The sequence below is a fragment of the Callithrix jacchus genome, chromosome 2 (genome assembly GCF_049354715.1).
Source record: "Callithrix jacchus isolate 240 chromosome 2, calJac240_pri, whole genome shotgun sequence".
Classification (NCBI taxonomy): domain Eukaryota; kingdom Metazoa; phylum Chordata; class Mammalia; order Primates; family Cebidae; genus Callithrix; species Callithrix jacchus.
The window spans coordinates 133320001-133345525 of record NC_133503.1 but is presented as its reverse complement, the minus strand read 5'-3'; the positions used below and the strand labels follow the sequence as shown (position 1 = coordinate 133345525).

The 25525-nt window shown below is 34.3% G+C and overlaps 1 protein-coding gene across 7 annotated transcripts in view; it reads right to left on the bottom strand.

Moving 5' to 3' along the window:
* Positions 1-25525, bottom strand: part of TBCA (tubulin folding cofactor A) — an 83225-nt gene that overhangs the window by 3430 nt on the left and 54270 nt on the right. For 5 of the 7 annotated variants that reach the window (XM_054252156.2, XM_078365893.1, XM_002744839.7 and 2 more), the window contains one exon: positions 9752-9857. In XM_054252156.2, the coding sequence (XP_054108131.2) occupies positions 9752-9857 (106 nt within the window). Of the gene's footprint in view, positions 1-9751; positions 9858-24297 lie in introns of those variants that run through there. The other 2 variants (XR_013532601.1, XR_013532600.1) reach the window with 2 other exon arrangements.

Genomic DNA, 25525 nt, shown 5'->3' with positions numbered 1-25525 from the left:
AGTCAAAAAATGTATTTGTAAAAAAATTTTTTTATCCTTTAAACACCAAAAACAACTTTAAACAATGTCATCCAAAATAACTTCTACTCATTATAATTCTATCTATTATTACAGATCAAGAATCCTCAGTCTATCAGAACAGGACACTGACTTACACAGGGCCAAAGCTCAAGCTCTCCCGTATATTACCCCAATTCACTCTATAAGTTTACTGTATGTCCTCTAGATGCCAGGTATTGGGGATACAAAAATGAAAAATAAAATGTCTCTGTCCTCCAATCCATAAGTCTAGGTGTATTAACATGAAAACGAACATTTGAGATTGCTTCAAGAAGATCATGACACAGAGAGCCAAAGAAACACAGTGATGACTATGATTTGGAATCCACAAACCACATCTTCATCAGAGCCATAATATTTCACCTTGGGACAATGAATTGCAACTGTCTGGAATGATTTTCAAAAATAGTATATAAGGTGTGATTATATATGTAAAGATACCCCCCAAAACACCTAAACTTAGCTAAAGGAATATTATCTTCAAGGTGTTTCCCTTGGGAGGTAGTATTCAAATGAATTGTACCTCTGTTTATAATACTGTCAAATCAACTGTCAGTTTATTCTTATGTTGACTATGATAAGTCTGAGCTTAATACAGGATCTTGACACAGACTGGGAGGTGCAAAGAACCTTAGAGGAACAAATATACAGGATGCCATCCTAACTGATGTCTAATTGTTTCTAAAACAAGTTATGGTTTTATAAGGGGTATTTGTTCAGTAAAATGGAAGTTGGGAGTTAGTTTAGCAAGGTTCAGGTTATAACAATAAATAAATGCTGAACCTAAAATCTACTCAATTTCCTTTAGAATCAAACATATATAAATTGAAAAGAAAATACACTAATCGGCAGATCTTCATTTTTGTCAGAAGGAAGAGTTCTGTGAAATAATCTGGCCAATGTTAATCAAGCTCTTAGATTACTGCTTGATTGTGATGAGGTTTCTAGCTTCTTTAAGAATCCAGATCATCCATCAGAAGCTAGCTATACTTATAGCTATAATAATCAATAAATACTCTAATATTGGCTATTAGCTGCCTCTGCAACAAGGCATCAGTTTGCCAGACTGAGCTCTAAAGAAATCTAGAGATTACTGGAATAATGGTTAAGTCTTTCCTTAAGATAGTAGTAAAATATTAATGCACTCGCTTGTCAAGAAATCAATTTGACTTGTATTTTGTGGTTATTGTCAAATGGGTAAGACTGTAAGAAGAATCTTAAGTCAAAGAAAAAAAAAGATCTTTGGGCCCTTAAGCTCTAATGTATCAATAATTACTTTAAAGGTAAATGATGTAAATACACTAGTTAAAAGGCAGAGATTCGTGGATTAGACCCAATATACATGCTGTCTATAAGAAACTCACTTCAAACATAATAAAAAAATAAAAGGATGGGAAAAAATATGTAATGTAAACATTAATTTAAAAAATCAGGGCTAAGCATGGTGGCTTATTCCTATATAATCCCAGCACTTTGGGAGGCCAAGGCAGGAAGATTGCTTGAGGCCAGCGGTTTGCAACCAGCCTGGGCAACACAGTGAAGCCTTGTCTACAAAAAATAAAATTAGCTGAGTGTGGTGGCACATGCCTGTAGTTCTAGCTACTCAAGAGGCTGAGGCAGGAGGATCACTTGAGTCTAGGAGCTGGGAGATTACAATGAGCTATGATCGTGAGAATGTACTCCAGCCTAGTCAAAAGAGAGAGACCTTGCCTCTAAAAAGCCAAAAAATCAGGAGTGGCTAAACTAACATCAGATAAAGTAAACTTCAAAGCAAAAAAATTATTACAAAGAGGGATGTTACATTATCATAAAACTATCAATCTACCAAGAAAACATTGTGATAGATGTGTATACATTAAACAACAGAGCTTTAAAATATGTAAAACAAAAACGGATAGAGCTGAAATGAAAAACAGACAAATCCATATACAGAGCTGGGGATTTCAATACCCCCCTCTCACCAATTGATAGAAATATTAGATAAAAATCAGTAAAGGTACAAAAGAACTGAACAATACCAACGAACAAGGTATAAATGACCTTTATAGAATACTCTACCTCAGAAGGGAGAATACAATGTTCTAATAAACAGTGAGAATACAAATACTTTTCAAGGGCCCATGAAGTATTTACTGAAGTATACCACATTCTGGATCAAAAATCCCCAACAATAACAAAAACCCCAACAAATTGAAAAGAACTGAAATCCTACATAATACATTCTCTGACCGTAATGGAGTAAAATTAAAAATCATAACAGAAAGAAGAAAAATCCCTACTTAGAAATTAAATAACATACTTGTAAGTAGCCCATGGGCCAACAAAAAAGTCTCAAAGACATAGATTAATTGAAATGAAAATATAACATGTTAAATGTTATGAGATGCAGCTAAAGCAGTGTCTGTTGGGAAATTTATAGCACTAAATGCTTACATTAATAAAAAGCAAAGGTCTGAAATTAATAATCTAAGTTCTTCTTTCAAGAACCTAAAAAAAGAAGAGAAAATAAACCTAAAACAAGCAGAAGGAAGGAAATAATAAGAGCAGAAATCAATGAAATTAAAAACAGAAAAGCAATAGACAAAACTGTGTGAAACAAAAAGCTGGTTTTGGCTGAGTGCAGTGGCTCACGCCTCTAATCCTAACACTTTGGGAGGTCGGAGCAGGCAGATCACTAGTGCCCAGGAATTCGAGACCAGCCTGGGTAATATGACAATACCCCATCTCTACAAAAAATTAGCAAGGCATGGTGACACACATCTGTAATCCCAATTACTTGGGAGGCCAAAGTGGGAGGATTGCTTGAGCCTGGTGGGTTAAGGGTGCAGTGAGCCATAATTGCACCACTGCACTCCAGCCTGGGGGACAGAATGAAACCCTATCTCAAAAAAAATAGTAATAAAATAAAAAACCCAAAAGGCTGGTTTCTTGAAAAGAAAAAAAAACAAAACACTGATAAACGTTTAGCAAGACAGAGATGAAGTGAAAAGGCACAAATCACCCAAAGCAGTCCAAAATAGAGGATATTACAGATCCTGTAACTATTAAAAGAAGAAAGAAATATTATAAATGATGTTATAATACTGTTCATAATGCCCATAGATTAAACAACTTAGAAGAAATGGACCAATTCCTTAAAAACTACCAACTACCCAAACTTAACTATTTAAATAGTTCTATTAATCAATCACTACAGAAACTGAAGTTGTAATTTATTTGTTGTTGTTAATTTAAAAAATACTTTCTCTCCAATGTTCTGCTGAATAAAATTGTAATTTACAAGTTCCTACAAAAGAGCTCTCCAGGCCCAGACAATTTCAATAGACAAGTCTACCACACATTTAAATAACAACACCAATTTTACACAAATCCTTCAAGAAAACAGAAAAGAAGGGAACCCTTCCCAAATGATTTTATGAAATCAGTATTAATCTTACACCAACACCATACAAAGATAGCACAAAAAAGAAAACTGCCTCAACAAATTAGCAAATTGAATTCAGCAATGTATACAAAGAATTATTTATATACCATTATCAAGTAGGATTCATTCTAGATATGCAAGGATGGTTAAATATTTGACAATCAATCCATGTAATTCACAACAGGTCTAAGAAAGAAAATGAATATAATTGTAGAACTAATAAGTGAGTTCAGCAAGGTGAGTTTGCAGGTTACAAGATCAACACACACACAAAAAAATGCATTTTGTATCTAACAACATATATGGTATGTGGAGACCAAAACAAAAAAAATACCATTTGCAAGAGCATCCCAAAAAAAAAAAAAAAAAAAACTTAGTTAAACATTTATAATGTGTAGAATCTGTATGTTGAAAATTATAAAATGCTGATGAAGGAAATCAAGACCTAAATAAATTGGAAAGACTTACCATGTCCATTAACTGGGACATCAATTTGTCCAAACTGATGTATAGGTTTAATGCAATTCCTATGAAAAGGTGTTTTATAGATACAGACAAGCTTATTTAAAAATGTACATGAAAAGGCAAAACAATCTAGAAAAGCTAAAATAATTTTGAAAAAAAGAAAAAGAATATAGTAAATACTCATTCTTCCCCAATGTTAAGATTTACTACATCAGTATAAAATCAAGACAGTGTAGTATTGTTAAAGGGACAAAGATTAATGAACAAGAAGAGAGAACACAAAAGTAAACCCACACAAATATGCCCAACTATTTTTTGACACAGATACAAAAGCAATTTTCAATGAAGGGAGGACAGCCTTTACAACAAATGCTGCTGGAGCAACTGGACGTTGACTGGCAAAAAGATGACTCTCAAACCAAACGTAACACCTTATACACAAACCACCTCAAAAAATTGAAGACTTAAATCATACAACTTTTAGGAAAAATAAAAATAGAAAATCTTTGGGACCTACAACAAGCAAAGAGGCCTTAGCTCTGACACCAAACGTATGATTCATAAAAGGAATTACTGATAAACTGGATGTTCTCAAATTTAAAAACTGTTGGCTGGGCACAACGGCTCATGCCTATAATCCCAGCACCTTGGGAGGCCAAGGCAGGCAGATCATGTGAGGTCAGGAGGTAAAGACCAACCAGCCTGACCAACACAGTGAAACCCCACCTCTACAAAAAATACAAAAATTAGCTGGGCATGGTGGCAGGCGCATATAATACAGGCTAGTAGGGAGGCTGAGGCAGGAAAACTGCTTGAACCTGGGAGGCAGAGGTTGCAGTGAGCTGAGATCGCACCACTGCATTCCAGCCTGGTCTACAGAGTTAGGCTCCGCCTTAACAACAACAATAAAAAAAACTGGCCAGGCATGGTGGCACATGCCTGTAGTCCTGGCTACTTGAGAGGCTAAGGCAGAGGGATTGTATGAACCCAGGAGGAAGAGGTTGCAGTGAGCCAAGATCTCCTGACTACAGTCTGGGTGGCAGAGCAAGATTCTGTCTCAAAACAAAAATAGAAACAACAAAAAAAACTGTTTTTCTGTCAAAGACACTGTTAAGAGGATAAAAAGACAAACTACAGACAGAAATACTTACAAACCACATATCTGACAAAGGGCATATGTCTGGAATATGCAATGAACTCTCAAAACTCAAAAGGGAAAAAAACAACAACAAAGCATTCAGTAGTTGACATTTCAATGAAGAGGATATACAAACAGCAAATAAGCACATTAAAAAATATTCAACATTATTAGCCATTATGGAAATGCAAATTAAAAGCACGAGCTATCACTATAAAGCTATCATATAGTTGATGGCTAAATCTAAAATTAAAAAATAGAAATCAAACTGAATGCTGGTGAGGATGTAGAGAAATTGAATCATTGCTGGTGGGAACATAAAATAGTACAGTTACTCTGGAAAAGAGTTCGGTAGTTTCTTTTAAAACAAAAACCACATACATACAACCTAGTAACTGCACTCTCAGGCATTTATCCTACAGAAGTGAAAACTTACATTCAAGAATACAGAACTCAGAAATAAACCCAAATACTTATAGCCAACTATTTTTGACAAAGCAAACAAAAACATAGGGGGAAAGGACACCCTTTTCAACAAATAGTGCTGGGACAACTGGCTAGCCCCATATAGAAGAATGAAACTGGACCCTCATATCTCACCTTATACAAAAATCATCTCCAGATAGATTAACAAATTAAATCCAACACGTGAAACCATAAAAATTCTAGAAGATAACATTGGAAAAACTCTTCTAGACCTTGGCTTAGGCACGGATTTTATAACTAAGAACCCAAAAAAGCAAATACAATAAAAACAAAGATAAATAGCTGAGGCTTAATTAAAGAGCTTTTGTATGGCAAAAGAAACAGTCAGCAAAGTAAACAGACAACCCACAGAGCGGGAGAAAATCTTCACAATCTATACATCTGACATGAGACTAATATTCAGAATCTATAACAAACTCAAAACAAATTAGCAAGAAAAAAACAAACAATCCCATCAAAAAGTGGGCTAAACAATACAAATAGACAATTCTCAAAAGAAGATATACAAATGGCCAACAAACAAATGAAAAAATGTTCAACATTACTAATGAACAAGGAAATGCAAATCAAAAGAACAATGCAATACCACCTTACTCCTGCAAGAATGGCCATAATCAAAAAAATAAAAAAATAGTAAATGTTGGTGTGGATGTGGTGAATAGGGAACACTTCTACACTGCTGGTGGGAATGTAAACCAGTATGTCCACCATAGAAAACATTGTGGAGATTCCTTAAAGAAATAAAAGGAACATAAAGAAGAGGGGGGAGGACTCAAGATGGCGCTGTGAGAACAACCCAGGATTGGAGCTCTCTGAGTCCGCGGAGAGGGACATGGATGAATCTGGAGAACATCATCCTCAGCAAACTGACACAAGAACAGAAAATGAAACACCGCATATTCTCACTCATAGGCGGGTGATGAAAAATGAGAACACATGGACACAGAAAGGGGAGTACTAAACACTAAGGTCTATTGGGGGGAAAAGGGGAGGGCCAGTGGGAGGGGGAGGTGGGGAGGGATAGCCTGGGGAGAAATGCCAAATGTGGGTGAAGGGGAGAAGCAAAGCAAAGCACACTGCCATGTGCATACCTACGCAACTGTCTTGCATGCTCTGCTCATGTACCCCAAAACCTAAAATCCAATAAAAAATTAAAAAAAAAAAAAAAAAAAAGAAATAAAAGTAGGGCTACCATTTGATCCAGCAATTTCACTAATGGGTATCTACCCAGAGGAAAAGAAGTCATTATATGAAAAAATACTTGCACACGCATGTTTATAGCAGCACAATTCATAATTACCAAAATGTAGAACCAACCCAAATGCCCATCAATCAATGAGTAAAGAAACTGTGATAGTATTCCATTGTGTATATGTGTATGTGTGTGTATATGTATATATAGATATATACACGATGGAATACTACTCAGCCATAAAAAGGAATGAGTTAATGGCATTTGCAGCAACTTGGATGGGACTGAAGACTATTATTCTACATGAAGGAACTCAGGAATGGAAAACCACACATCATATGTTCTCATTCAGAAGTGGAAGCTAAGCTATGAGGATACAAAGGCATAAGAATGACACAATAGACCTTGGGGACTCAGAGGGAAAGGGTGGGACAGGGGTGAGGGATAAAAGACTACAAATCAGGTTCAGTGTATACTACTTGGGTGATGGGTGCACCAAAATATCAAAAATCACCACTAAAGAACTTACTCATGTAACAAATATTACCTGTTCCCCAATAACCTAGGGAAATTTTAAAAAGTAAAGTAAAAGAAGTCAAATTATCTTTCTTCACTGATGACAGCTTAGGCAACAGAGGGAGCCCCCATTGCCCAACATAATTTATTAATATTAAAAAATAAAATAAGGGGGATATACAATATCTACACATCTATTTACTAATCCTCCCCCAATTTATGAGTATCTGACACACAAATGTCTTTTATATGCAAAGTGCTACATCACAAATAAAGGAAGGCAGCCTTGCCTAAAAGTTTAACAAAATAAGAAGGCTCTCTTCCTAGAAAGCCAAAGGAAGAGAGAGCCAACAAGATGTGTCAGGTGCTGCTGCATTTCTTTTGCACGGCAGAAAGCAACTCCCTACAAAAAAGTTTATTTTAAATGATTGATTAATTTTGCTGAATTAAGCCTAAGTGTGATTACCAGTTATACCACAACTTACGTGAAAAAACAGCTGTCAGTTCATAAAGCTGATTTTAAAAATAAATTTTAAGATATAGTCTGTATAAGCTGGCTCACACTCTCTTTTTTTAAAACTGTCATCTGGAAATTATTTTAAATGTATCTAACACTAGATTTTACGTAGAAGACCAAGTGACCTGAGGTACATTTTATAGAGGTTAATTGGGTTGTTGTGGTGGGGAAGGAATGGAGGATGTCAAGAGTGAAAGAAGTATGCCAACTGAGAAGCTTCTGCAACAAATAGTACAAGCAAGAGATGACAGTGGACTGGACTAGAACAATGGCAGTAGAGAGAAAAATAGAGAGATTAAGAAATAGGAGGTGCTAGCCAGACATGGTGGCTCACGCCTATAATCCCAGCACTTTGGGAGGCCAAGGCGGGCAGATCACCCGAGGTCAGGAGTTCAACAGTTTGGCCAACATGGCAAAACCCCATCTCTACTAAAAATACAAAATCAGCCAAGTGTGGTGGCGCATGCCTGTAATCCCAGCTACTCGGGATGCTGAGGCAGAACTGCCTGAGCACAGGAGGTGAAGGTAACAGTGAGCTGAGATCACACTGCACTCCAGCCTGGGTGACAGAGTGAGACTCTGTATCAAAAAAAAGAAAAGAAAAAAAAATAGGAGATGTTGATATTAGATGTGATTATTAGAAAGAGAGAAAAATATGAAGAGGGGACTAACTAAATTTTTGGCTTGGGTATCTGGTGAGTGGATGTATCATTTACCAAGATGAGAAAAAGAAAGAAGAATAGTTCTTTGTTTGAGGGAGTAGGCTGGGTTAGTGAGAAATCAAGATTTTTAATATTGAAAACCTCAGAGGATACGTCAAGTTTCAAGGTGAAAGTGGTAACTTGTGTCAAATGCTATCGAGGTATGTAAGATGAGGGAAAAAAAGAGTAATAACAAGGTTGCTGATTAACAAGGGCTAGGGTACATAATCCACTCTTACAGGAAGGAAGGTGGTACAGATGCAGGTAAGTTGATAGATTTTGTAGTAAGAATATGAGAAAGTTCCCTAATAGCCTCTATTTTCTCAAGGAATTATGAAGCAAGTGTCAGCTGAGAAATGAATTTTCAATATATGCTATAATGGGAATAAAGAAAGTGATACGGGAGTAAAAAGGAGGGGCACCTAACTCAGACTAGAGGTGAGTGTAGAAGAGACCTCAGGAAGAATAGAAATTAATAAAGAGAGGGTAGTAAGGCCAGGAGTAAGAGCATCCCAGACATGCAAAATTTCAGAGGCAAAGAAGAAAGGGCATGTTCAGGGAGCTAAAAGGCACCTAAGAGGTCCAGATAGGGATTGGTAAGAAATGAGGTTAGATAAGCAGATGTCAAAATCAAGAAAAGCCTTGTATGCAATGTTAAGGCCACTGAAATCTGTCATGCAGACAATCAGAAGTGCCATTGAAAAGTGTAATATATATTTTATTTTGGTGGTCTTCACATCAGTTTGGAGAAAATATTTGTGAATTTAATATATAAGTAATATAAGATTAGTCCGTTTCTATATTGGATACTTAAAATTGGAAAGGTAGTAGAGTTTAGTGGTTAAGAGTACAGATACTAGAGCCAGAATGTTTGTGTTCAAATCTTAGCTATGCCAGGTGCAGGGGCTCATGCTTGTAATCCCAGCACTTTGAAGGCAGAGGTGAGGGGATCACTTTAGCCCAGAGGTTAAGGCTGCAGTGAGCCATGATCATGCCACTGCACTCCAGTTTGGATGACAGGGTGAGACCCTATCTCTTGTAAACAAAACAAAAACAAAACCAGAGCTATGTCACTTAGCAATTTTGTGATTTGGGCACTTATTTAACCTGTGTTTGAGTTTCCTTATCTTTAAATGGAAGTTTTAATAGTAAAAAAGTAAATAATATCATCTCAGTCAGAGGACTACTTTAAAAACTACATTAGTTAATATAGCATTCTGTAAATGTTAGCTATTGTTATTTATAATTTTACCTGCTTTTTAATGTCATAGTTTTCACCATCTTCAGCTCTCATTTTTTCAATCTTTTCTTCTTGTTGTTTTGCTTCTTTTTCATACATCACTTTTTCTTTCACTAACCTATAAAAAAAGCCAAAAATGTTTCAGAAAATTAGCTTTCTCTCTAGACCATAAGAGACAAAGAAACTGTGTAAATATAAAACATATTATATTTAAAATACCAAAGTAGATATACTAGATTGGGGAGAAGAACAGAAGAAGAAGAGTTTAGTCATAGATATAAGTATGATAAAGTTCTATACCTGCCTAATAAGTACAATCTATCAAAGCATGAAATTCTTAATTTTTAAATTAAAAACCCACTTCAGTATATAATTACAATGTCAAAGCGATACTCGAAAATTAGTTATATACTAATACAACTGTCTTTATTTTTTTTTTAAATATGTCTTCCAAACATGTATCTGAAACAGCACAATGATAAAAGCTCAGTTTACTGGCAGGGAAAAATTCAGTAGATAGCATGTCAAATCCAAAACAAAGAAAGACTGGATTACTTTTAACAACAAAATTGTTTAACAAGTATTCATTTGCACTTAATTTTATGCCACATTTTCCGTGTGCGAGGAGCTGGGATAGATAACTTAGACATGGTTCTCTCATAGACAAGTGGTGGAAACAAACTAGTATTTACTTACTAAAGTAAGAAAAAGTATTGAAAAAGAAAGTACATTGGGAAAAATTTCAACAATATGAAATACTGCAATACAAAGTTCTGATTATCCTTTAGATAATCCAAATTAAATTAACCATAATAGTTTAATCTCCCCTAATTCAGGTTTATTAAAGTTGTAATATAAAAGAATAGTCCAAGAAAATATTAACATTCCTATATACATAGTACCTGAAGAGCAGAAGAAAAAGCTTTCATAGCCCATATGCATTAAAAATAGCTTATTCTGGCAGGGCACGGTGGCTCACGCCTATAATCCCAGCATTTTGGGAGGCCAAGGCGGGTGGATCACGAGGTCAAGAGATCGAGACCATCCTGGTCAACAAGGTGAAACCCCATCTCTACTAAAAATACAAAAATTAGCTGGGCGTGGTAGTGCACGCCTGTAGTCCCAGCTACTCGGGAGGCTGAGGCAGGAGAATTGCTTGAACCCAGAAGGCGGAGGTTGCGGTGAGCCGAGATCATGCCATTGCACTCCAGTCTGGGTAACAACAGTGAAACTCCATCTCAAAAAAAAAAAAGCTTATTCCATCTGGCTGTTGGCAAGATGGCAAGGATGTAGACTAGTTGGAACAATCAAATATTGCTGATGGCAATCAAAACTGGTATAGTAGCTTTAGAAAAGTTTTGACTATTCCTCAAAAAGTTAAATAGTGTAGCCATATGTCCTGACAATTCCATTTCTAGGTATATACCCTAGAAAAATGAAAATATATGCCCAGAGAAAACATGTCTATGAATGTTTACAGCAACATTATGCATGACAGGCAAAATGTGGAAGTCCAATGACCAATGGAAAATGTGGTATATCCATAAAATGGAATACTGGTCAATTTAAAAAAAAATGAAGTGCTGATTCAAGCTACAACATGGATGAAGCCTGAAAACATGCTAAGTAAAAAGGAAGCCTGACATAAAAGGCTACATATTATGTGATTTTATTATAGGACATATCCAGAACAGGCAAATCTATAGAAATATAAAGTAGATTAGTGGCTACCTAGGACTGGGGACAACAGGGGAATTGGAAGGGTGATAGCTAAAGGGCATAAGATTTCTTTTGGGGGTAAGGATCATGTTCTAAAAATGACTGTGGTGACAGTTGCGCAACTCTGTGAATATGCTAAAAGCCAATAAATTGTAGATTTAAAATGGGTTAATTGTATAATATGCGAATTATATCTCAATAAAGCTGTTGACAAAAAGGGAAAAAAAAAGCTGTGACCACAAAGTCAACTTCAGGGGAAAGCTGCAAGTACTGATCCATTCAAGCATGACAAATCAAACATGTGAATGTCAGATACAGAAATCTGCATTTGATTTATAATTAAAAACTGTTTTAATAATTTTTAATATTAAAATATTATTTGAGACATAAAATTTTTTAAATAAAATCATTAATGCATATCACTAAAGATACTTCTCTAAAAGTTCCCTTTAAATAACAAAAGAAATTTGTTAGGGCAGAGATGGCAAACTGCCAGGCTGCTTAAATGAAACCTAAACATGATTTTATTTGACTCACAATGTTAAAAAGAAGGAATATTTTTTAAAAAATGGTGTTGTCACATTAAAAAGCTGGGAGATTTGACATATACATCTGAATTTCTGGCTTCTCTTGGATATTTTCATCAGGAAACATAGAGGTTGTATTCCCACTGGTGGAGGAAGCTAAGTGGTGGCTGTTATCTCTTGTAGAAGGATTACATGCTATTCCTTTGCCCCAATTCACATAACCCCCTGTTTCATTAACAGTCAGGCATCATACTTGGTCTTTGTAAGCCTTTGAGTTTGGGACCTGTGAGCATATCATCAATGCAACAGTATTACTATTGTTGTTTTATTATCATGATTATTATATAATCATGATTATTATTCAGAATATCAAGAATATTCAGAAACTACTGGATTAGCAATGAGACTTTCAATACTTCTAAATCTGGTATGTTACTAAACTCCCCCAGTAATGAAAGTAGCTGGAATTGGATAGGTTATCAAAGACTTAAACAGGGTTAGGCAGTCTATGGTCAGGAAGCCAAATCCATTCTGTAATCTGTTTTTGTATAGTCTAAGAGCTATGAACAGTTTTTACATTTTTGAATGGGTAAAACTTTTTTTAAAGAATTGTCATATGAAAATATGGAATTCAAAGTTAATATTCATAAATAAAGTTTTATTGGAACACATATATATAATCTATGGCTGCTTTCACGCAACAAGAGCAGAGAAGAGTAGTTATGATAGAACCATATGGCCTGTGAAACCTAAAATATAATATCTGGTCCTTTACAAATAAGGGTTGCTGATACCTGACTTGAAAGACTTCCACTTAATTCTGTCCAACACCTACTTAACTATATTAGCATCAACACACTACACTGAAGCCATTTACTTCCTAGGTCTTAAGTTCCTTGAAGAGAGGATTAGGTTGTATTCATATTGTATAATTGATCTTCTTACATAGTAGGCACTCAATGTTGGCTGAATGAATAAAAGTTGAGTCTAGAAATCTCACTGTTGCCTTTTAATATTTTCGATTTAAAGACAGAAATATATATTTATAAAACAATTCTGAAGCAGAAAAAAGTGATTCACAAAAATTGAGCAATAAGAACAACATGGTGACTTCTGAAGAAGTATACAACAGAAGAGGATTCTATGCCCAAGCCCACGAATAATTCTGATTGATAATCCAAGTCATCCTACTTCATTGTGCTTGCCTATAAAAAACAGCAGCAATGGCTCCAGCAACACTGAAGAGTTACTTAACTACCTATCACATGAGCTAAGTAAAGGTGCTGCATATTTGCATGGTTATTGACATATCAAAATAAATACAAATTATGTTTTTGCTTAAAAAGTTGTATTTTGTGAAAGGGCCCAGGAAACAAGTTATTGAATAGCATGTATTGCCCTGAAAAAGAAAAAAAAAAAAATCACTCATTTAGTGAGAACCCAGTAATGGGTCAGATGATGCTGAAGGTTTTATAAAGTATATATACAACTTGAATTTCAGTAAATATCATCAAATTGCTTTCCAAGCAGTTTCATCAGTTGATATTCAACCTGTAGTATATGAAATTTCCTACTTCTTGGCATCCTGGTGAACTGAGATTGTCAAAATTATTAAACTTCTCACAATCAGAAGAGTGTGAAATAGTATTCTATTATGGTTTGAAATACTTCTCTAATAAGGTTGAGTCTCTTTATGCTTATTAAAATAGTAGTTATTGGATAAATATTTGTTGAATCAATGAATTAATAACTTCTGGTGAATCTGGCTCTTTTCTCATTTGTAGGAAAGCCTAAGATTTAATAAGAAACTGAAAGACAAGTATGTATTTTTAAATTTGTAACTAAGACATTTTTCTATAATGTACATATGTACATATTTATAAAAATAAAAAATTATAAAAACCAATATTTCAAAAATCACTCCTAATCACTACCAATTCAAAATACACATAATTCTGAAACCCAAAAGTTTTTTTAAAAAATAACTTTTATTATTAGACACAACTCATTCAGCAGCAAAGTGTAACCTCAAATGAGGTAACATGATTTACAGAATTTATGTGTACCAATTAATGTGAATAGTCATGTTTCACTGCAGAAATACTACTGTGTATGATTATAGAGAACTTTTCTAGATGCTATTATGGAAATATATACTACTTCTATAAAATTCAAAAAATCACAAACACATATGGGCCCAAGGGTTTTCAAAATAAGGGATTATGGACCTGTATTAACATTTTGAGTATTGTCCACTAGTCTTTTTCTCTTAACATGTGTGAAAATTTACATTTAGATATATAAAAAAATAATTTGGGCCAGGTGCAGTGGCTCACACCTGTAATCCCAACACCTTGGGAGGCTGAGGCAGGAGGATCACTTGAGGCCAGGAGTCTGAGACCAACCTGGGCAAGATGGCGAGATTTCATCTCTACAAAAAACTTTTTAAAATTAGTCAGGCATGGTGGCATGGAGGTGTAGCTCCAGCTACTCAGGAGTCTGAGGTGGGAGGATCCCTAGAGACTAGGGAGTCATGGATGCAGTAAGCTATTATTGTGCCAATGCATTCCAGCCCAAATAACAGAGCAAGACTGTCTCAAAAAGTATATAATAATATTAATAAATAATAATAATTTGGATAATAAGTCACTTCCAATGTCATTCAATGTTCTTTGAAAATATAGCTGTTAGTGATTGTGAAGTAAAGATGACAGCATATGAAGCATTATTCTGTTGGATATTTAACTCATTCCCATATTATAAATAATACTGTGATGAACATTCCTACCTATAAGTTTAATAGACATGAAATATTTTCTTCCTAAAAAATTTTTTTAAATACACAGTATATAATAGTGAAACAGCATAGTGAAATTAGACTAACTCCTTTTCCCGTCAACCAATGATCATTTCCTATCACTTATTTTTTCTACTAATGTAATAACTCAAATTTTGTCATTAGATTATTAGTGAACAACAAAATACAAATATTAAATCGATCTACTCCTATTTTAGCCCACTATTTGATATTTTATTTCAGTCGAAGAAAATATGCTAGATAATAAGTATATTAAAACTCTTACCACAAAAAAGTAAAATTAAAAAGAAAGGAAACACCACGGGAAAATAAAATAAATCTGATAGGTTCATTATATAACCCACAGCAGTTGCAAAGCAGAAACAAAGCAAATAAAGAATTTGTTTTTTAAGAAAATTTCCCAAAGCTGGAAAAGAAAGCAATCTTAACTGAAAGGGCTTCATAAGTGCCTTTTAGAAGCAGAATCCATTTAAAAAATAAAAAACAAAAATAAAAATCTATGTACATGAAGAATTTCCAGTGGCTCACACCTGTAATCCCAGGACTCTGGGAGGCCAAGGTGGGAGGATGAGTTGAGGTCAGGAGTTCGAGACCAGCCTGGCCAACATGGTGAAGCACCATCTTTACTAAATATACAAAAATCAGTGGGGCGTGGTGGCAAGTGCCTGCAATCCCAGCTACTCAGGAGGTTGCGGCAGGAGAATCACTTGAACCCAGGAGGCGGAGGATGCAGTGAGCCAAGATCATACCATTGCATTCCAGCCTGGGCAAAAGAGTGAATCTCCATCTCAAAAATTAAAAAAAAAAAAAAAAGAATTTCCAGAGCTCCATGAAAATTAAAGCCTTCAAAAAGAGAAGAAATAGGTCATCTGTAAAAGGAAGAATCAGATTGACTTATACTTCTCATTAATAACACTAGGTATCAGAAGAAGATGGTATAATCCCTTCAAAGTTTAGGAAGAAAATGATTTACAACCTAGATTTATAACTATAATAAAAGGTGGTGGGAAAAATTCATTAACTGACTTAACAATTATTTATTAAAGGACTACTATGTGCCAGGTATGATTTTATGTACCAAGGAAGGATCAGCAGTGAACTACAAATATCCCTGCCCTATGGCACTTTTTAGTGGGGAAATAAAGAAAATGAGCATTTTAGATTATGAAAAGTGCTATGGAGAAAAAGCCCTGAAGGAGGACTGGTAATACAGGGGGTCTGCAATTTAAAATAGGAATGTCTCTTCCAGAAGAGGATACATGAGTTAAAATTTCAAAGAGGCAATAAATAAGCTATGTAAATAACTAATGAAAGAAGTTATAGGCTAAGGGATCTATTTTTAGTTACAGAAAAATTTAAAAAGTTTATGTACTGTCACCTTTCTGAGAAATTTACTTAACATACTCCAACACACTAAAGATGCAAATCAAGAAAAGAAGCCATGAAACCAAGAAGTCACTGTCAACATAATCCCTAACAAAGGAAAAATATATCCCAACGTTAAAACTGTGCTACAGGCCTGGAAATCAATCGGTCCAAATGAGGAGCTTAGTGTGAGCTCTTAAGGAAATATGTCTAAGGATGGACTAGATTTCAAGGAACAGAGACAACGAGTAATAACGTAGAAGATATTAATGATATGACAAAGAAGTCATGTTTTTTCTCTCAATTATAAAAATGAAAACAATTAGAAACTCCAGGAACTCCATTCCCCTGACACACACACACACACACGCACACATACGCACACACACATGCAACAATGGTTATGGCTGTAAAATGAAGCAATTGTTGAAAAAGAGAATCCATTTAACCTGGACTTATAAAAACAGTCTTCTTTGGGCAGGATACTTCCCACAGTGCCTAGAACATAATAAGCAGTTAATAATGTTAAAAAAAAAAACATGCTGTAAAAAGTGGGTAAGATGACTTCTGATCAGCTAATAAAAGTTTGACATTTTTATAAAAATTACACCAATATCTGTCATCAATTCCTTGTATTAAGTCCCTGTTTGAAACCTCTACTATAATTTCATTTTTCCTATTATATACAGTTCTTCTCTATTGATATAGCTGATGACAAACTCTCCTGCCTCTGAAGAAACGAACAGTATATTTGAGATTTGTGTTGTGTGAGAGATTATGGAAAAGAAGAAACTTAAATTGAGAGACTAAAAATATGAACAGATGTTTAGTAGGTACTTCATTGCATTTAATACTTACGACCCTATTTAAGTAACATCATCTCTATTTTATAATCTCTTGCTAATTATGCCTCTCCACAATGTTTTTAAAAGAGTCTTTCAATAAAAATATAACTTAATGAAAACATCAATATTTCAGAAATGAATAAAATCTAAGTTACTGTATTCCAGGAAGCTGATCAAAAACTGATACTATTAATGAAATTAAGCTAGAGATTGATAAAATAACACCGATGAAAGAAGTCAGATTGGATGAATGACATTTCAAGTTTTAGCATTTCCAATGGGTATCACCAAATCTGCTCTCCTAAAGCTTTTTTGCTGTTTGGTGAAGTTCAACAGTTATAATTTAAGAACAGACAGTTACAATATTGGTGTCTCATGAAATATAATATGTAATGAATTTAGGCAAAAGCTTGAATCACGTAAGATAAATTAAAATTAAATACAATGATAAAGGCAGCTAACACATACTGACCACTTACTAAGAACCAAGCAGGGTGCCAAAGCATGCTAAATGTCGCATGTCATTTAAGTCCTCAAAACAAACCAAATAGATACTAGTATTTTTCCCATTTTAGTAACTACTAAATCAAAATTAATGGAGCTTCAGTACCTTGTCCAAGTTCTCACATTTGTTAAGTGCCAAAGAGCTGTTAAATTCCATATCCTTAGCTACTAATTTAAGTAATTCTCAAACATTTGAACATAAAAGTCTAAATGTGTTCAATTACAGCAGGCATTGTTACCTACCCAGCAACCATTCCTCCACTTCTTACTTGCCAACAGAATCCAATTTTGTTTATGATCAGTCAAGAAGTCATGCCCTTCTAAGTGTTGTACTGGAGCGAGAAAGTCAACACCAAGACAAAAGTAGGCCAAATTGCAGGATCTTTACTGCTGGCTGCCACGGAGGGCTCGCATCTCTCCAACCCCGTGGCCCTGAAAGGAGGGTGTCAAGACCTTTTATGCCTGTAAACCACCTCGGGGGTGAGGGTGAGGGGTAGGGGATGGGGGTGAGAGGCTTCAGACATTCCAAGGGCCAGTGGACTTTGGACATTCCGTAAATCCCTTCCTGGGCGGATATGAGGGTGAGGGGCTTCGGACATTCCCATTGTTACTGAAGTGGGTCACAGAAGTCAGGATAAGCATTAGTTTACACATTGCCTGGGTAGGGTGGAAATTACAGACCTTAGTTACTTATTACGTGTCGCAGGGACCAAGATGGCGTGGGTTTGGACTGCTTGACTGTCACATCAGGGTTATAGAGAGCAGTTTCAACAGAAAGCCAAGGTGTGGTTGAGGTATGCAGTTTTATGGGGCTTTTACCATGTCACAAAAGGAAGAAACCAATCACAACGATCTCACTCCCTTTTCCAAGCAATAGTTTAGACATGTGCAAATGACCTAATTTTGGCCAAAGTTAGATAAGAGACATCTGTTGGGGGTTCTGAGAAGGTTGTCATTGCTCCTAAATAGGATATAATCCATTTTCTCACCCGGACATTGTCACTTCTGTGTTACATTTGACACTTGTGTCAGGCACCTTGGGATCATGAGGAAATCCTGCCTAAAAAGACAGGTCAGTCTGGTCAGAGGACTCCAGTCTTTAATGATAATATTGAATTACTGAATCAACCAACCCTAAAAGGATACTGCTTCTAGTTTTCTTATTGTAGGAGATAATAAATATCATTATAGTTTAAGCCACATACAGTTTTGTTTTCTGTTACTTGAAGCCAAAGTATCTAAAGTGACAGTTACTAACAGCAAAGACTGTTCTGTAAGTACAGAAATAAAGCTTTTCTACTTTGGACTAATTCATTCTAAACAAATCATTTAGAAATTGAAGTACCTCTTATTTTTCCCTATCTACAAATAAACATGAAGTAAAGATTAAATTACCTATCCAATCCCCAGTTTTATGTTTTCCACTATATTAAAAAAATGCTCCATATAAATTTTGTGTAAAAGTCTACATTTCACACTTAAACCTAAAATAGTGTAAATTTGTTTTAGCTTCTGATCAGGTATGGTAGCTCACGCCTGTAATTCAGCACTTTGGGAGGCTGAGGTGGGTGGATTGCCTGAAGTCAGGAGTTCAAGACCAGTGTGACCAACATGAAGAAACTCCATCTCTACTAAAAATAAAAAATTAGCCAGGCATGGTGGTGCATGCCTGTAATCCTAGCTACTTGGGAGGCTGAGGCAGGACAATCTGTTGAACCAGGGAGGCAGAGGTTGCAGTGAGCCAAGATCGCACCATTGTACTCCAGCCTGGGCAACAAAAGTAAAACTTTGTCTCAAAACAAAACACTTTGTTTTTTAATAATTATGGTGTCAACTAGAGGATAATATCCAGAATAAATAATATTATCTTCTATCTACATCACATTTTCAAAGTACTACTGTAACTTACAGGATATTAGGTGTTAAATAATAAAATATCAAGGCCTATAAACTGCAACGTAATGGACAGTGGGAACAAAGTAGCTAGATATTAAGTCTATAGACCATTATGGGGGGTTAGAAGTTTCACTGTGCTTCAAAGGAAATAACATGGCACCAGGAAAAGTGTATCCACTTACTACTTTGATACAGGAAGAAAAAAGTCTACTCAATTAGAAAATTGCAAGTCAACCACATTTATTTAGAATTTTCACTAGTTTCTTAGTATGGAAGAACTAAGGTTGACATCAGGAGCTGATGATTTAATGCTCATAGTCTATAAAATAAAATGTATGTAGTTAAAATTCAGTGAATTTTAGTCATTTTCCACTAATTCTTGTGGTCACTGTAAAGTCCTAAGTGAGATTTTCCACTATTCCCAAACTTCTTGATAATTATAGTCAAGATTTTGACAGTCAGCAAAACTAAGGAAGAACCTGCTACAGTATCCTCTCCTAACAAAACTTAAAATAAAACAAAATTGTTTTGCCCAGAAACACACATAAAATGAGATAGGGCTGGAGATGTTGCTTATTCTGAATAAAATGTCTCCTCTCCTCATCCTCTCCCAACCAACTCATTCTTCAAAACTTAACTCAAATAAATGTCCTTGTCTTCCAGGAGGACCACTCTAACTAACATCAATCCATCCACTCTCCCAAGCTGACACTGTGGATCCTATGTCTATGTATCTTCACAGCATATTTATCTGCATCATCACAATAGGTTGAAATTTTGTCTACTTTCACACTTAAAAATAAATCCTCCAAGGACTGGAAATATGTCTCACATCACACCTAGCGGAATATATGCCTCACAGATATATTTGCTGAATGAAATAACTCATAATTACCCTGTATGGTAAGCAGGTCAACTATCATCAGCTTCTTTTTCAAATGAGAATCTGCAATTCAAAGAAGTAAAACGCCAGCTGTCCAGGAAATGATGAAAACAGGATGTGAAATCATGACTTCTAACATCAAGTGTCAATATTTTCTACCATAAAATACAATCTCATGTTTAAAGTAAATGAAGCAATTTTCAAAATTTAAATTTCTTTGATCTGTTCCCAAGGTAAAATCATTCCATGGTTCAAAATTTGAATAGCACAAAAGGATAAATTGTGAAAAGGCGACCCACCACCTACACACCCTGCCCCCAGCCACTCAGTTCCCACCACTGGAAGCAACATGTTCTCAATTTCTTGTATCCTAAATGAAAGAAAATGAATGTTTCATTTAATGGTATTTGTTACTTTATAGTTTCCCAGTACCCATTAATTAATCCATTTAACTGGAGATGGTTCAAGTTTTATTAACTGCTGAAGTAGAATATGTGCTTTAATTAATTTTTAAAAATAAGTTAGATATTTTATAAACAGCTAAAATGATGCATGCCAAACACAAAATCAGTATCACTCTTTTCAATATTATGAATCTCAAGGATTAATAAATGAATAAATCTTAGAATGAATAATTCAAAAAACACAAATATAAAACTTATTATTTCACAAATCCTCTAAACTTCCCTTAAAAGGTCCTTCAAAGGTTCTTAGGTTCTTAGATGTCAGTTAGATGAAAAAGTACATACTACTGAAAGGGCTAAAGACATTGTGAATAGCTTCTGCTTGAGTTTATATGAGAAAGCACCTCCCACAGCTGCTTCATCTCCATACAAAACACTCTGACAGTTTTAATTACCACCTAAAATCACAAATCTCTCTATACATTTGACTTTTTATCCTCTGTCCATACCCATATCTCTAACTGCCTTTATAATATCTCTATTTAGACATCACCACCAGCAACTGAAGCAGGTTTAAAACTGAGCTCATCATCATCTCTCTCTCAAATGATACCCTTCCCAACTTGAGTTGTCAACATAGTAATCACGCTCTCATCTCACAACCTTTGGGATATCGTTCACTAGATATTTATTGTAATTGGTTTGGCTAAGTTTGAGAAAGACAGAAGGAAACACGGGTGGATGGAAGACAGTTCTGCATGTGAGAGGTTTTGTTTTGTTTTTAAGTAAGACTATACAAGTACTAGATAAAGTAGGACTGGTTTGTGAGTATCGTGGGGAAAATAGCTAAGGTGTCTGCAAGCTCAATTTGAGTCAAGAGTATGATGCAGTTATTATTACACTTTTAACAAAGCCAAGTCGGCCAGGTGTAGTGGCTCACACCTGTAATCCCAGCACTTTGGGAGGCAGAGGCAGGCAGATCACTTGAGGTCAAGAGTTCAAGACCAGCCTGGCCAACATGGTAAAACCCTGTCTCTACTAAAAACACAAAAATTAGCCAGGCATGGTGGTGGGCACCTGTAATCCCAGCTACTCGGGAAGATGAGCCAGGAGAATCACTTGAACTCAGGAGGCAGAGGTTGCTGCGAGCCAAGATTACACCACTGCACTCCAACCTGGGCAAAAGAGTGAGTACTCTGTCTCAAAAAAAAAATAAAAAGATTTTTTAAAAAAAGTTTATCTTAGATGCATTAAAAGAAGCAGAGAACCTAAAACATGGTACATAGGTAGTATTCCTTGGATAAACTGAACCTGTAGTTCTATTATTCATAATTTACTTCCAAAATTGTTATATATAACTTATATCCAAATGGGATTTAAGACAGCATCTGAAAGAGGACACTGGCAAACTAGATTATTAGCAGAGGAATATTCAATATCATCATTCTATTCTGTTCTATGCAATAGTTGTTTGCCTAAAACAGACAGATGATGGGCTATGTGGTTATTTCAAACTAATATTGATTATCATGCTATTTAAAATGGGTGAAGAAAATACTTGAAGTGACTTTAGTTTCTTATAGATATCAAAAGTTAGCATTAGTTAGCATATGTGGATTTTATCAAATTATAAAATAAGGTCTATTTAATTATATTTCCTATAGCAATTATTTTTGGTGACCCATCAACTCAAGTTATTCTTGAAATTATTGATCAGAAAATTTAGCAGCAGAATCTGGGACATCTGTGTTGGATTAGGAGAAATAGCTTTATACAGACTCACTTTGATATGTACTGTGGTTATAAGTGCATTGAACTAAGACTTTGTTCATTAAGTCAAAATGGTTCCAGAAGAAGCATGTATGAAGATTTCTTCTATTTTCATATTACTGAAATTGAAGTCCTTTTGTACAAAAGAATGACAAAATAATCATTAACTATTAATTTTCATTCAGAAAACTGCAAGAGTTGCAAATAATTTTCACACAATAATCCTATCTGATGGTATACATATAAAGTGATTTGGTATTTATTAAAGGGTATTTATTAAATATACTATCAATGTATATTTAATTTGTACTCTACCACATCAAAATTTGGAATTTAAAAAACTACTTTATAAGTCTTTAACTACTTAATTATTACTTTTAAATAAAATTTGGTAATGGTACTTGATACAGAGCTATACTTGACACAATTTTAACAGCTAGGAAAGATTCTGAAGCCCTCCAAATCTTTCTTGCCTAAGTAACCTTATTTATAATCTGTAGTTTAAAAAAGTCTATTTTGTATCAAATGTTTTACCCTTTTATTCTTTACCTGTTTACTAGGAGTAAAATAGTTATTTTACAGCCTGACTTCCTCAATTTGTCAATAAACATTGTTTTAAAATGTTGCCTTTTCATAACTGGAGGCATAAACAGAACAGTATTGTTTTAGCATGAAAAAACATGAAAAATTTCTAATTTTATCTTACAAAAACATAAAAAATATATAAATTATATCTTTTATGGCATTCGAAGAGCATCACAACTTTTTGCAAGTTGTTGTTCTGCAGTCTTCCTGAACTATTTCCAATGAATTACTTGGTAGAATCTTTCAGGATCCTGATTTTGTGGATAGAATATAATGATTACATGTAATCATACATCTGTGACAAACATCCCTTTCTCTGGTCAACCTAAAAACCCCAAGTAATAACTGAAACATTTGAGATTTTAAAAAGGCACAGAAGCTGTAATTACAGCTAGCTGACTAACTTGTTTTATGTATGGGGGAAAATCTGTCCTTTAATTGATCATGTAAACATAATCAAATTGTCATTTTTCAAAAGTGGTAACAATTGCTTTCTTTTACAGAGGAAAAAGGAATGGTCTTCAAAGAAATGTTAACAGATGTGGCAAAAGTAAATGAAAGTAAAAATGCTTTTACGAATAAACAAAGCTTTTGAAACATATATACTCTTCCCCTCTTAAAGGTTTCACAAAATGACAGCTTCTGAGTAATCTTATAGTAAAGAAGCATACTAAACTTTGTTTAACTCAACCCTTCTTAAAGTACTTTGCACAAAGAACACTTTTTCAACATGCATATTAAGCGTAGTGAACCACATTCCAACTTGGAATCCAAAATGGCAAAAAAGGAATACGCAAAATTCTGACATTAATAACTGATACAGTTTTACTTCTAAATTCCTAAAGTATATTTCTATACAACATTAAATATAAACTATTCTATTCAAAATTCCCAATTTATAAAAAATAAAATATCATATCAATTTAAATACAATTAGTGATCAACAATAGTGAAACTAATACTAGCATATATCTCTCTGTTAGCATAATTAATATTGAATAAAATGACAAGGAACATTACAATTGTCCTATAAAATTCTAATTTAAAATTTTTTAAATTCTAATTTTTAAAAATTCTAATGTGCTTACAATTGAATTCACATTTTAGTAGAAAGTAATTAGCTACACCATCTTGTGTATTATCAAGCAAAATCTTTAGTTAGAAAAATTATATAGTAACATTATAATAGCTGATGAAATGGTTTTTTTTTAATCCAATTCAACTTTTGCTACTATAAATTTCTTTTTTTTACTTTAGATACACTAACTGAATGGTAATAAACATCCAATGGTCCTTAGGCTACAAATCCTATAAAATATTACAATTTTTTTAAAAAAGGTAATTTTAAAGTAAGATAGCTTCATTGGAAAACATTATCTAAATAACCACTTAAAATAAAAACTGGGACCTTGACTAAACTTGAGTTTATGAACAAATAAGTACATAAAACTTGCTTCTATAGATCTCTAAATATTTATTAACAAATATCCACTAATTTAAACTTCTAAAAAATAGACCAATCATGTGGGGGATGGGTAGCATTTTTATTATGGTAAAACAGACTAAATATCTACTTTTAATGCTGTGAGAAACTTATCTTTGAAATTCCCAACCATCTGATTTAACCTACTGGACTACTTGTTCTTCCAAACCATAATTCCTGGAAAATTGAGAATGGTCTTTAAAAAATACATATTTTTTAGGAAATTTTATTTTCCAGGCATTGCAAGGTCCTTTAGTCACTGTGGCCTCTGCAACTTAAATTATTCATTTATTTTATATGCTATGGTATTAAGGAAATACTCTAAAGACAATGTAGTAATAGATACTGCATATCTTAAATACTCTGAAAAGACATATCTCTCAGAAACTAGAGAAAATGATTTATGATTAGAAAAAAGTAACTTCTTATGATGTGTGTGGGAGAATGTACATGCCCATGTTATTCTAAGAGTTCATAAATATTTGAAATATTTTTTAATGTTTTCAAAAATTTTAAGCTGCAGTTTAAATTTTCCATTAATTAAAGTTACACATATGATTTGAAAGACTGATTAATTTCATTTAAAATCAGGTAATAAATTTGCAAAAGCGTAACTTGTTTTCTCAATTCACACAACTAAATGTAGGGGTTCTTTGTGTATACAAATCAAATCTTCAACAGCAATCTTGTAAACAATGTATGAGGCAAATTTACTTTTTTTTTTATAGATATGTACAAAGGGACAATCATTACTGGTTAAGCAACTAGTTTTTAACTTATCACTTTTAAAGTAAGATATATATGTCATATATGCTTTTTAAAAACTGAATTAGAAAGGATGATCTACTCTCTTCAAAAAGATATAATAATAATAACTGACATCAAGCACTTTAGTAATATCTTCCAACTGTTTAAGTTAGTGATAACTAAGCATCTGTAACTAAAAGGATTCACATCACAACACACACCTATATTTTACACAACTTT